Below are 13,212 nucleotides of genomic sequence, written 5' to 3' on the forward strand. Positions count from 1 at the left end.
AAGAAAGAGGTTTGACTCCAACCATCCACCCATTCACCCACACATGTGATGCCCACAATACTTCAGCATGACACGTCTCCGAGGAACAAGGAAAGTAGATGGAATGCCGTGAAAATCATTTTGTTGGAAAATCATTTAATTTAATTTACATCATTAATGATTGATGTGGGAGTGGAGGACGAAATTTCGTCTCACTATAAATGAATTCTTTGAAAATTTCTGAAAATTGTATTATGATATTTGAAATAATAAAAATTTTCAAATAAATTATTTTATGCATTTCTTATGTATTATTTTTGCATATCCTTATAATTTTCTTTTGCATTATTTCATGTACTTGTATTATTCTTTTTTTCAGTATCCATGATTGATTAATTAATTATCATAATTCTCTTTTACGTGCTTAGTAAAAACATTTTTAAGGCTTAAAATGGTATTACTATAGTACCTTACCAATAGGTAACCTAACCTCTGGATTCAGACTCGATTTTTGCTAATACGTCTTTTATTTAAAAATGGAGTTACACTAGGGCTTTATTTCTTATTTTATTTTCTTTTAAAAATAAACAAAAATAAGTAATGATTCCAACTTTAAAAAAAAAATATAGTTTTTTACAATAAAAACAAGTGTCACCATCAAGTAGGGACACACATGAAAAATACGGGTTCACAATTGTATTTCTTAGACTTAAAATATAAAACAATTACTAAATCAACGAATCTTGTAAGTTTTTAAATATTTGATCATAAAAGATTCAAAGTACAATGGAACAAATAGTTTTCAAAAGAAAAAAAAATGTTTAAAATGGAAAATCTAACAATATAGACAATGAAACAAGGTGATATGGTAAGAGTTAAATAGAAAAATCTTTTATCCGTGAATTTATAGCTTATTTAGTAGAAAAAAAAGTGAATTTATAGCTTATTTAGTATAAAGTTTAATTTAATTAGATCATGCCCAAATTTATTCCTTTTAACTCTATCTATTAGGTATAGGTAGTGTGAAATTTTGGCCTCTCTCCACCTTTCTTCGCTTCTGACATTTTTATGCATTGCTTCTTCAACTCCAACCACAACAACTGATGATCGAAGAAAATGAGACAATAGTCAATGAATAATTTATTAATTTATTTCTTAATTCAATAGCATTGGAATGTCAGCTGGAATATTCCAAGTCCATAAAACCAAAGTTTATTATTTAATATTGTTTAGCACACCACTCATGACTCTACAACCTTCCTGCCAACTTGGAGGGTTTGGTTTGCAACAACTTAGTTAATTGGTAAGTGTCTTTTCTCTAAACCATAAATTCAAATGATCAACTCCTACGTTTTAATTTACAAAAACCATAGATTTGTTTTACTAGTTATTTTAATTTAAGGAAGTAAAAAAGGGTTTACGTTAATGTAAAAAAAAAAAAAAAAGGAGTTGAAAAGTAATCAAATCACTAAAAAACATATTTGGAGTTCTTTCGGTGTGGGTTAGGCTCAATTTGTGCCCATGCAATGGAAATGGGTGATTTTTTTTTTTCCTTTTCCTTTATCTTGGTGTAGATCTTGTGATATTGTTATTAAAATAGAAGGTAAAAATATAAATTATATACAAATTATTTTAACTTTAGGAAAAAACGTTTATTTTAATTTAAAATAAATAAATAAAAAAGAACCGACTTTATCTCAACTGTATAAGACTTCATAAAAATTATCTTATTTGTAAAATATTTTTAGATGTAAAAGTAAAAAAAATTAAATAAACCATTTTATGACCTTTTTCACAAGTATCCATATATATCATAGTCTAATTTTAAAATGCAAGAATAAGTCGATTACTCTAAACTATATCATTTATAATTTTTTTAATTATTAATATGATACCTAACCTTCTACGGAATTTGAATAAAATATGGATAAGTCAAAAAATTGTCAAATCAAGATAATTTTAAACTATCCCATTTCAAACTTTTCTAATACAACATGATATTTTATCATGTCCAAAGAAATTGGAATGGCCAAAAGTTGTCAAATCAAGATATATCTATTGTAGACATGGCATTGGGAGGCATCTTAGCATTGTATTTATTGAACAGAAAATAAATCATGAAAGCTGAATAATACGAATATTCAATGAAATCTTTGGCATGTTATTTCTTTGCAGCTTCAACATGGTGGCATGTCAGATGGAGGAGGCAACATTTGAGCTTCTGGGTGTTTACCATTTTTCACTATGAATGCAGTTTCCATAGCCCAAGTCAGATGTTCTTCTACATGGCAGTGCATGAACCACACTCTTGTAATAGAGAAAATACACAACATTACACCTAACTTAATTGTAATATTAAGAAAAATTATTTCCTTGGTATGCAGGTTGGCAGTTTCAAAGGTTGTATTTTTTATTTATTTTTTTAAATAGAGGACATGAGTGCTTGCAACATACCAGGGTTGGAGGCCTCGAACCTGATTGCAACCCAACCATTCTTAGGAACAGAGATGGTATTCTGATGGGGAGGATCCACCAGATTGTAGCGCATAGGATCCCTATTTTCATCGAAATTCCCAAATCCCCATCCAACAACATAGAAACTGTGTCCATGGAGATGCATGGGGTGGATTGCCCCTCCAACCAAGTTTGTCCCTTGAAAAACAAGCTCCACTGTGGAGTTATACTCGAGAACCCTTACTTCTGTTCCGGTGCTCGGCAATTGATAGAGTAATGGAAGATAATCAGCTGTAAAATCAAACACCACTGGTGGAACGCTAGGAAATTTATCTTCATATACACCACTAATGTTATAATAGTAAGCTTCCAGTATGTCAATTGTAGGGGTATGGAAGCTTATGTTGTTTATACTTGCGGCAGACCGCGTCCCATTTGGCCCTGAACATGAATCATTGACGCATGGGTACGAGTTTAAAGAAACAGTGTAAATCAGTTTAGTGCTCGTGCTTAATGGGACATTGCAAGGATGTTCCGCATCTGCTAAGCTTCGGAGGCTGGCCATGACTTGAACTGATGCATTTGTGTCATTGTATGCAGGTAAATGAGGCAAGAAGGGAGGTGAAGATGGAGTGTAGTGTCCCCTGTACTGTACAATAGCTGTGGTGGTTGTGTTATCATAAATATTACGACCTGTCGGGGCAAGGGAAAAAGTTATAGCTGCCATGTAATAGTGATCCGGGCGTTGGTTAGCTTCTAGTAAGACATCGAAGGTTTGGCCAGGAAATATTGTGATAAAATCTCGTGTCAATGGTTTCGTGTAGCTACCATCTGTTCCAACCACTGTCATTTTATGCTTGGCAATGGAGAAGAAGAGAGCCTCGTGCAAGGCAGCATTGATTATGCGAAGTAGATAGGTCTTTCCATGATCCACCGTTAGCTTGAATGTGCCTGTAATTAGAAAGGGAAAGTTGTATACTTATGACTAGCCAAAAGAAAAAAGAAAAAGTTTCCATGAGGATCCACCAATTATGAAGTCATTGATTGATTAGGGGTGTAAATTTGGCTCCATAGTTCAAAATTAGATTTAGACTAGCCTTTTCTCATGTGTTAAATCATGGCTCTACCATCCTCATAGTTGTATTCCTCTTTTTTAGTTAATAAGAAAAAGTAATATGGTCAACATACAAGAAAATGAAATCGTGTACAATTTTAAAATGGGAAGTTAAACTTAATTTGTACCTGATTTTGAGCATGGAAGTAGATCACCGGGTTGTCCATTTATCAATAAAGAATCAGAGGCATTGGCGTCAACTCCACTTGCAAGCCCTTTATCTCGAATCGCATTCACATCAATCTTCCACCATTGTCCTGCATTTCAACAACTCCAATAATTTTAGATTTTGCTTTGCTGGTTAATTCATAATATGTAAATTAACATTTAAAAGTAACAATACTTATACCTAATATGATGACAACTTCTGCATTAGGTTTGTGAAAAGGATACTTGGTTTCATTCTTGGGATAGACGATTATAGCTCCATGAACGGTGGCTCGGGTCCAATCACTATGAGCATGCCACCATAAAGTGCCTTCCTCAGAGGAAAGGATGATCTTCTGACTAAACTTTGACCCTGGCTGAATTGGGCATTGTGTGATATACTCGGGACCATCTGTCCATGGATATCTAGGCATGTTCACCCCATGCCTGCAAAACAATAACTATACGTTAAAACTAGTACTTATTTTCAAACTAACAAAAGATGGCATGCAACAACATATTATCATAGTAACAAGCGGCATCAATTGTATTTCAATGGAACTAAAGCAAATAACCCTAAAGTATTGTTTTAAATTTGACTTTATTTGCAAAGCAATATATTGTAGCCCCCTCTTAGAAATAAAAGAATGCATGCCATGTAGGTATGTTGTCGTCGCTCTTTCTCTGAGACACTCTCAAGACCTACCAATGAATGGTGAGATTTTCTTTTCCCCTATTATAAACGTCAACAATGATCGTCTCTCCTTTCATAGCATATATAGTTGGTCCCGGAAATTGTCCATTTACTGTTAAGATGTCCTTGGTGCTACAAAGCCTTGTATATGAAGCTTCCCTCACCTGCAACCAATTAAAAGTTAACCACCAACCTCATCCCAAAAGAAATATTACATGTATGAATAGTTGCATTGATCCATTCATGCAAGTGTATAACCACTTAAAAATTGATAGCATGCATGAACGACTCAACGACACCAGGGTAAGGGGTCTTACGAGGGAAAATGAGAGTCATACTGCTTCCTAAATATTATGATCAGAAGGTGACGTTAAGGCCAAAATCATATATAGTATTTACCACAAAAGTATGCCGACGGGTTGAAGCTTGGCAATGGATGCCACCACCAAAAAGTTGAAATACTAAAATTTGTAAGAGGAAAACCTTCATGATCAGCGACATCTTCTTTGGAATAAAAGCCTCTTCTCTTTTCCTAAACACAACTCCTTCAATTTTCTTACTACTTTTGTTGTATGTCTTTCATATGTGATTCATTATATAGTCATGATAATTCTCTCGGGATACAATACTTCCTCTCCACGTGTCAATATAAGAGGAAGTGATTTGAATGTGTATTGGTTTTTAATGTTCTTTGACCACTTCAATGAGCAGGACCACTATATATAATAATGATATTTGATCAATTACCAAATTAAAATAAACCAAATGCGTGAAGAAAGCTAACAATTGTTACTTCCACGTTATTTTAGAATAAATTTAAAATATTCTTTCACACGTTATTTTGGCCTCGCGTATAAACTGTTTTTCATAGACAACTCCTTTTAAGAATTATTTTAAAATTATTTTTTAAGATAATCAATAGTGTTAAACCGATGATTTTGGCAAACATGATTATTGTTTTCGTCTGGATGGGACAAAGTTGTTTCCCAATTTGGTATTTCAGAACCTTCCATAAAAAAAACACAAAAATATATTTTGTAAATAGTTGAAAATAGAATACCAACCCCTTGTGTATTGTGAATCACTTAAAACATCTATTGGGAGTCATAGTATATTTTTTCTCAGTAAAAAGCAATTTATTAATAATAATAATAATAATAATAAATAATTATAGATTTTAAAAAAATATTTTTCAAAACAAATGCAATCTATAATTTATTTGTTCGTATAATATGTATATCTTGATTAAAATGGTTTTAGTTGGCTTAGATACCTTAATCCAACCCAAACTTTAAAATAATGTTTTAAAAACAGATTTTAATGGTCGGATCAATGATTTAACTGTGATCAAATTAATTGATAATATTGTAAATATATAATATATATTTTATTAAAATTAAAAATAATTTTGAAAATTAAAAATATATAAAATTAAAAATTAATAACATTTATTTCTTCAATTTTATATAGATGTATTAGTATTTTAAATTTTATTAAACAAAACATCTATAATATTTAAATATAAAAATATATTGAAAATAAAAGAAAAATTGTACTATATAATCTTATATATGTTTACTTATATTATTTTTTAAAATAACATATGTAATTTATTTTTTTTTTGTATAATTTTTAACATCAACAAAAGAGTAACAAAGTGGTCCAACAATTTTACCTTGAACCTATTGTCCAAGCTTATTTTTCTTTAAATTAGCCACTACAATGATCCCATACAGGAAATAAAAGGAGATAAGAAAGAGCGTTATAAGCCTCATTCATTCATTATAAAGCAAACAGTGGTGAAGCCCATGGGCAATGTCCCATTTTGCAAAATAAAAAAGAGGGTGTTGAATGCTAGGATGCAAATGATAGGCGCTCTGGCCGATTTTGCCCAAAATGAAAAGGGTGTTAACCGTTTGATTCTTAAATAACCGTCCAGCTCCATCGATCTGATCGTTGGCTCAAATAATTCGAAATCAGTTCAATAAATAAAAAAATAAATAAAATTAATAAATTATTTTTTCATTAATATAAATTAAATAATTTAAAATACCAAAGTTTTTCAAAAATTTTAATCATGGTGGTGGGCCTTTGATTAGCCAAAGATAGCCCATGCATAACCTACCAAAGTGAAGCATAACAACCTTATAATAGTGATGTCACATAGCAATACATTATTTATTATTTTGTTTTCCCTTTTCAATGTGGATTTCCTTTCTTAAAGCTATTAAAACAACACACTATCAAGATTTGAGCGTGGCCTTGCACAATATCTTTTGTATATTAATAATTATAAATTAATTAAAATGAAATTATTATAAATAAGTTAATTTTAATTATCTTATTATATATTTTATATAGTGATTAAATATAAGACAAAAATAAATTTATAAATATTTTTAAATAAAAAATAAAAATGTATATCAACATTTTTTTTATATCCTTCAATATATATAAACTTAATGCTTTATCATTTTAGCATTAATGTTTCACAATTTTGTATATTATTGTCTAAGATTACAAATTTATTATATACATATCATTTTTTTTCTTAAAACAATTTCATTATATACATTATTATTTTTTCTATCATTTTTTGAATTATTTCCAACATTATATATATATATATATAGCTTAGAATTTTCATTGATGTTTCCTAATATATCTATAAACTCCAACTAATGATATATCGGTAAAAATTGAATGTTTTAAATGTGGTGAAGAGGGTCATTTTGCATTTGAATGTCCCTCAAAGGATAGAAAGGTTATACAAACAACTTGGAGTGAATTCGAGTCTAATTAAACAAGTGAAAATAAATTAAATGAATGTCGTGAGTGCATTAACTTCATTGCCCTTGTGACAAATGTCAATAGATAGCGTCCCTTAAAAAACCTTTAAGTGAGTTAAGTCACTTCGATGATAATGACATGAGTTTTCACATAGCTTATAAGATACTGTACAAGGAATGTTTAAGCCTAAAAAAGGAACATGTCAAGACAAATTCCTACTATGAGTGATTATAAAAGTCATTTAGTAAAGTTATCTAATTAATGATCCATGTCTAACATAATATGTGTCAAAGTTGTGAGCTCAATCACTCCTATGACTAACTCAAACCTCATTATATTATATAGTAACCATGCATTCACTACAAGAAAAATGGGAAACAATGACGCTTTATTTTATGACGCTTTCTACAAGCATTATTATTGAAGGGTATATAATGACGCTTATAAGAAGTGTCATAATTGTATTATTTACCTTGACACTTATTATAAGTGTTATTATTTGATGTGGTATTTTTCCTTATAACTGTGTATATAATGACGCTTATAAGAAGTGTTATAGTTTTATTATTTACCTTGACACTTATTATAAGCATCATTATTTGATGGGTATGTAATCATGCTTCTAAGAAGTGTTATAGTTGTATTGACTTTTAAAATTTTTGCTTTTAAGTTAACTTATACAAAATTTGATATTAGAATTTTATTCTATAAATTAATTATGGTCAATTGACACTAATATTAATGACATAAAGTTGCTACATTAAGGTTTTTTTAAAAAAATTGGATATAAATAAAATAAATCCTAATAAATTATTTTTTTATTATTTGATATTAATTTTTTTTTATAGTTTGTATCAATACAATCTATTTTCATAAACTATTTTTCATTTTTATTAAATTAGAAATTATCTTATATTTCATTTAAAAATAATTTGTTAATTTATGTGTGGACCACAAAAAAGTGCCCTATTTTGAGCACTTGTTCGGGCCTTGGGCCACATTTATTGGGTTTAACCCATTATTTGAGAAGGTTTTATAGTTAATGAATATAAATTTGAAATTATTTAACTAAAATGAAATAAATTAATATTTAAATTAATTTAATGATGATTAGACTCACAATAAAACTAAATGCAATAAGAATATTTATAAAAATTTTCTAATATTTATGGGAAATAAGCTCATTCTATTAAATTAGTTTTTTTTTAAATATCAATATTCAAATTAAACTAACATCAACCTAAAATATCAAATAATTAAACAATATAAATTCATTGTGAGTTCAATATATAAAAATTATTATTGGAAGATGAAATAAAGAATACTATATTTAATTTATTGAAAAAGGACATGCGTGGTATTTTGGAATTTGTTATAAAGTCTTATAAAAAGAGAAAAGAAGGGACGAAAAAGACATATTTCATACTTCAATAAGCCTTTACCATTTTCTTTACTGAAAACCCTAAATTTTCACTCTCCATTGAAAACCCTAACTTTTGGAAGACAAGAAAGAAGGGAGAGAGCCACCGTTTTTAGAGAGAAAGAAGAGAAGAGAGAAAAACGCAGGTTTTTCTCATCATGCCCAGATTTCATCAAAGGTCCAATCCACTTCGTCCGTGGTCCGATCGAGCTGAAATTTGGAGGAGAGTTTCATGACTCATTTATCTTCAATCTGGACGGTGAAGATCGGATTTGGAGTTTCGGAAAGTCATTAGAAAGAAAGAGGAGAAAAGAGAAAAACGCAGATTTTTCTCATCATACTCAGATTTCATCAAATGTCCGATCCCGCTTCGTCCGTGGTCCGATCGAGTTGAAATTTGGAGGAGAGGTTCGTGGCTCATGTATCTTCAATATGAACGATGGAGATCGGATTTGGAGTTTCGGACAGTCATTAGAGAGAAAGAGGAGAAGAGAGAAAAATACAGGTTTTTTTCATCATGCCCAGATTTTATCAAAGGTCCGATGCCGCTTTGTCCATGGTCTGATCGAGTTGAAATTTGAAGGAGAGGTTCACAGCTCATTAATCTTCAATTTTAACGATGAAGATCGGATTTAGAGTTTTGGAAAGTCATCTTTCAACCAAAAATAGAACCTTTGTTTTGGTGGGCTTTTCTCTCCGGACTGTTTTGATCATTAGCTTTGATCGAGGTCAATTCATAGTCCGATTGAGTTGTAATTTTAGGAGCACATTCAGGACACATTGATCTTCATTCTAACAGTGGAGATTGGATTTGGAGTTTGGAAAAATGGTATTTCAGTCCAAGAACAGTGGTTATGTTTGGTGAGATCTCTCCATTATTCTAGATTTAATTTTGGATTTATCTAGTGTTTATCTTATAGTGATTTACTATTTTTGATATAAATCAAATTTGTCTACTTTTCATGTCACCTGCTTTGCTAACTAACAAATTAGAGTAGTTTCTTCTTTTATTTAATCAACCAGATGAAGATCTTAATTGGTTCAAATTATAGATATTCTCAATCAGTTGACAAATTATAGATATATTGCATCCACCAAGTGTTCGATGCTTAGTCCATGAGAAGCCAAGTGCTTAAATCAATTGTTTAGCTTATTATTTTTATTATTAGTTTTATTATTTCTTCCCTTAAAGGCATTCTTGAAGAGCTTGAGAAGTTCATGGGAGGTAATAAAGCCACTGAACTTTTGAGTTAGTTTGAAGTGCTTGATTCAAATCCATCACCATGATGACTTAGATTCTTATTCTATTCTTGTAAAAAAAAAAAAAAAAAAAATCATTTTGACACTTTTTTAATCATATATTCTCAATTATATGATAAGTAAAAATAGTAATTCCATTAATATTTTATATTTTAATATTTTGCATAACCTACCATGCATGAATTACCTCATGTTTTATTAATTTCACAAGTTGGTTTGAGTTTTTGTGGTTTGATTTCATTTGGTTCAAGTTGTACCTTGTTATTTTGGAGTTGGTTTTGGGAGTGAAAAATGGTGATTCGTTGAAGAGAAGAGAGGCTAGGATTTTTCTTTTAGGAGAGTAGAAGTGTGAAGAAAGGGTGAGAATTTTCTAGGTAAGAGGAAACAAGAGAACAAGGGTTGTTCAATTAAAGATTTTTGATAGAGGGAGGGAAGAAAATTGAGGGAAGGAGTTGTGAGAGAAGGAGAGTTGTTTTGGGTGCTAGGCAAAAGGCAAGAAGTGAGGGTTGTTTGGTTAGATATCTTTGATAAAAAAAGTGAAGAAAAGGAGAGATGGAGTTGTGAGAGAAAGAAAGATAGAGAGGAAGACATATGAAGACTATGTTAATTTGTTAATGGAAAGATTGAGGGAAAGGTTGAAAGAGGAAGAAAGAAGGAAAGAAAATATAAGATTGTTTGGTTGTTCATGGAAAGCTTGAGGGAAATGGGAGAAAGAGGAAAAAGGGAAGGAAAAAAATGTAAGATTGCTTGGTTGTCCATGGGAAAATTATTAAATTTAAGATGAATGCATATTTCCTACCTCTATTCAATGAAAATTGAGAGGAAAATCTTTAGACATTTTTTCTACTTTTTTCCTTAATATTTTTTTCTTACATTTTTCCATAATATATAAAATTTCCCTTTGAAACTTTATTTACGTTTTGTTCTTTGGATTATATATTTGATTTTTTGTTTTTTAGGTAGAAGAATGATGAATAAAATATATTTTATTGGAGAAAATCAACTAATAATGCTCTTTACAGTTTAGTTCTTGGTAAATATCTCAAAACCCCATTTAGAAATTTATTTTTCTATTGCTCTTGAATCACCTAAACTAAAATAAATAAATAAAAAAAGAAAAAGAAAGAACTAGTGTTTTTTCTATTGTTTAATTTTCTCAAATTTTTCTACTTTTCATTTTATATTGGTTCTTGTGTTTTTTTTTTTCCTTTAAGATTTTTGTGAGAGTTTTAGTTTGAATTGCACTTTTTGGTTTTTGCATTTATAATTGAGAGATTTTTTATTCTCCTTGTATTTGTTTATAGGTTTCAAAGGAAATTGGTTGGCCAAAAGACAAGAAATATATCATAATGTTGAAGGAGGTAGTGATGCCGAAAACCATGAAGATTACATCAAAGTCATTTGGAGGATGATCTTATTTTTTTTTTATAGAATATAGATCTTAATAGTTGTTGCACTAATATTTGTTCTTTTGTAGAATTAGAAATTGTTATTGAAATATTTTGATATAATTAACAAATTTGTATGTAATTATTGTATGTAAGTATGAAGTTACATTAATGGTTTGAATTGCATATCAATATTTGAAAATATTTTTATTAGTAAAATTTAGTTTAACTTTGGGGCTTTTTTAATTTTTATTTAATTATATAGGAAATCATTATTTTAATAATAGGATATAAAATAATGTGTCATGGATAAAATCTATTAAATATGACACCTCTATAAATGTCAAGATTGCTTATTTCATAAAAATGATATCACTAGAAAATGTTTAAAGTTGACGCTTCTTACGAGTGTCGTTGTTAACATTATCCAAAGATGATGCTTCTTTAAACATCATTGAAAGTATTTATCAAAGATGGCGATTCCTAAAAGGTCATTGTTGCCTAAGACATACAATGATAGGGCCGAAGAGGACGCTTTAGAGAAGCGTCATCTTTTACCTTTCTTGACGCTTAAAAAACGTCATTGTTTCCCATTTTTCTTGTAGTGATTGCAATGACCAAAGAGATTACACACTTTCTTCTATGATTACAATGTTTTATTTTTTATTTAATTTGAAAGGGATTAATAACCATAAACTCCAACACCTTCCTAATCCTACGCACTTAATAAGGTTTGCTAAAACCATTGCTCATTCCTTCACAAGATGTTTAATTATCTCCATGGATTTTGCTGAAGGTCTACCACCTTTCAAAGGAAAAAAAACTATAATGGTTGTTATATATTGTCTCATACAATAAAATCACTTTTGTCCCTTATCATACCCTTAAAAAACCTCTACAATAGCTTGACTTTCATGGAAAAACATTGTCAAGTTGCACTTATTATCAATACTTGCATATGTTCTATTTAAGTAAATATCCATGCACACAATTAAATATTAAAATAAAACATTGGTAAATAAATTAATTTTAATTATCTTTTTTTTTTAATATATATTCTACATTAGTCTATTTAGATTAAATTGACTGTTTTATTCTACTTATCCTAGTTTTAGACTATACATACTTTCTTATGACTTACATTGCTTGTGAAGACTCAAAGTTGTAATAGAATCAACTTGGGAAAATACAAGTATTGTGAGCTATGAAGAGGATAATGACTTTTAGGAAGGCATAAAGTTGAGATTAGGAAATTGAAAATTGAGTGTTTAGTTTAATTAAAAAATAGAATTCTAAAGTTGAGCATTTAAGTACCCTAATCAATCACTTAAGTATTTCTTAAGAGTGGACAAGCGTTGACAAGGGTTGCTCAAGCTTTACTTGAAAGGTGCTTGAGCATTCAAGCCCTAAATTACCCAGTTTGGACAATTTGCAAAGTTTCCAATTTTAGTCATTTTACAAATTTGTGGTTTTTGGAAAATTGTCATTTTGAAATCTTGTCCTAAGTGCTGACGCCATAGAGCTTGATGAGTTAGCTGACCGCATTATCCCTGATCTTCCCTTAAATGGAACAGTTTTGGGCCCTGCTAAAAGAGTACATCGATGTGATGTGTTTGCATGGTCTTACGATGATATGCCTGGGATAGATCCAGAGATAGCACAGAATCCCGACCAGAAGACGCTAATCCCGTGAAAAAGAAGCTGAGGAAGTTGAGGTTTTTTAAAAAGTGAAAAATGTGTGTGTTTATATATATAAATTGTGATTTTTTATTTGATCGTGATGTACCTTAAGCCTACGGTCATTAATTTTTGCTTTTAACCCAAAACTCTCAAATTGATTTGCCAATGTTCAAGGCTTTGTGGTAAACTCTTGCATCCTCCTTAAGGCATTGAGGAGTCTATTAAGGAGCACAAAAGTTTTACATCATCAACATGAAGTTAGGAGTAGGTATTAGAGTGTAAGTCT

General features: G+C 30.1%; 1 protein-coding gene and 1 long non-coding RNA gene across 3 annotated transcripts; one reads left to right on the top strand and one right to left on the bottom strand.

Moving 5' to 3' along the window:
* Positions 1 to 2,051: 2,051 nt before the first annotated feature.
* Positions 2,052 to 4,925, bottom strand: LOC117907298 (laccase-15-like). 2 transcript variants are annotated; one of them, XM_034820799.1, is made up of 6 exons: positions 4,788 to 4,925; positions 4,401 to 4,552; positions 3,897 to 4,141; positions 3,676 to 3,804; positions 2,453 to 3,384; positions 2,052 to 2,286 (listed from the first exon to the last, which is right to left on the bottom strand). In XM_034820799.1, the coding sequence occupies exons 1-6, from the start codon at positions 4,887 to 4,889 to the stop codon at positions 2,209 to 2,211; spliced, it is 1,638 nt and encodes a 545-aa protein (XP_034676690.1). In that variant the 5' UTR covers positions 4,890 to 4,925; the 3' UTR covers positions 2,052 to 2,208. The 2 variants fall into 2 exon arrangements, with proteins under 2 accessions (XP_034676690.1, XP_034676689.1); XM_034820798.1 differs by having other exon boundaries at positions 2,052 to 2,287; positions 2,434 to 3,384.
* A 3,779-nt stretch (positions 4,926 to 8,704) lies between these two features.
* On the top strand, positions 8,705 to 11,450 carry LOC117907301. The gene is made up of 2 exons (XR_004649983.1): positions 8,705 to 9,459; positions 11,163 to 11,450. It is a non-coding gene; the product is annotated as an uncharacterized LOC117907301 (long non-coding RNA).
* Positions 11,451 to 13,212: the final 1,762 nt, after the last annotated feature.

The sequence above is a fragment of the Vitis riparia genome, chromosome 18, assembly GCF_004353265.1.
Source record: "Vitis riparia cultivar Riparia Gloire de Montpellier isolate 1030 chromosome 18, EGFV_Vit.rip_1.0, whole genome shotgun sequence".
NCBI classification, from domain to species: Eukaryota; Viridiplantae; Streptophyta; class Magnoliopsida; order Vitales; family Vitaceae; genus Vitis; species Vitis riparia.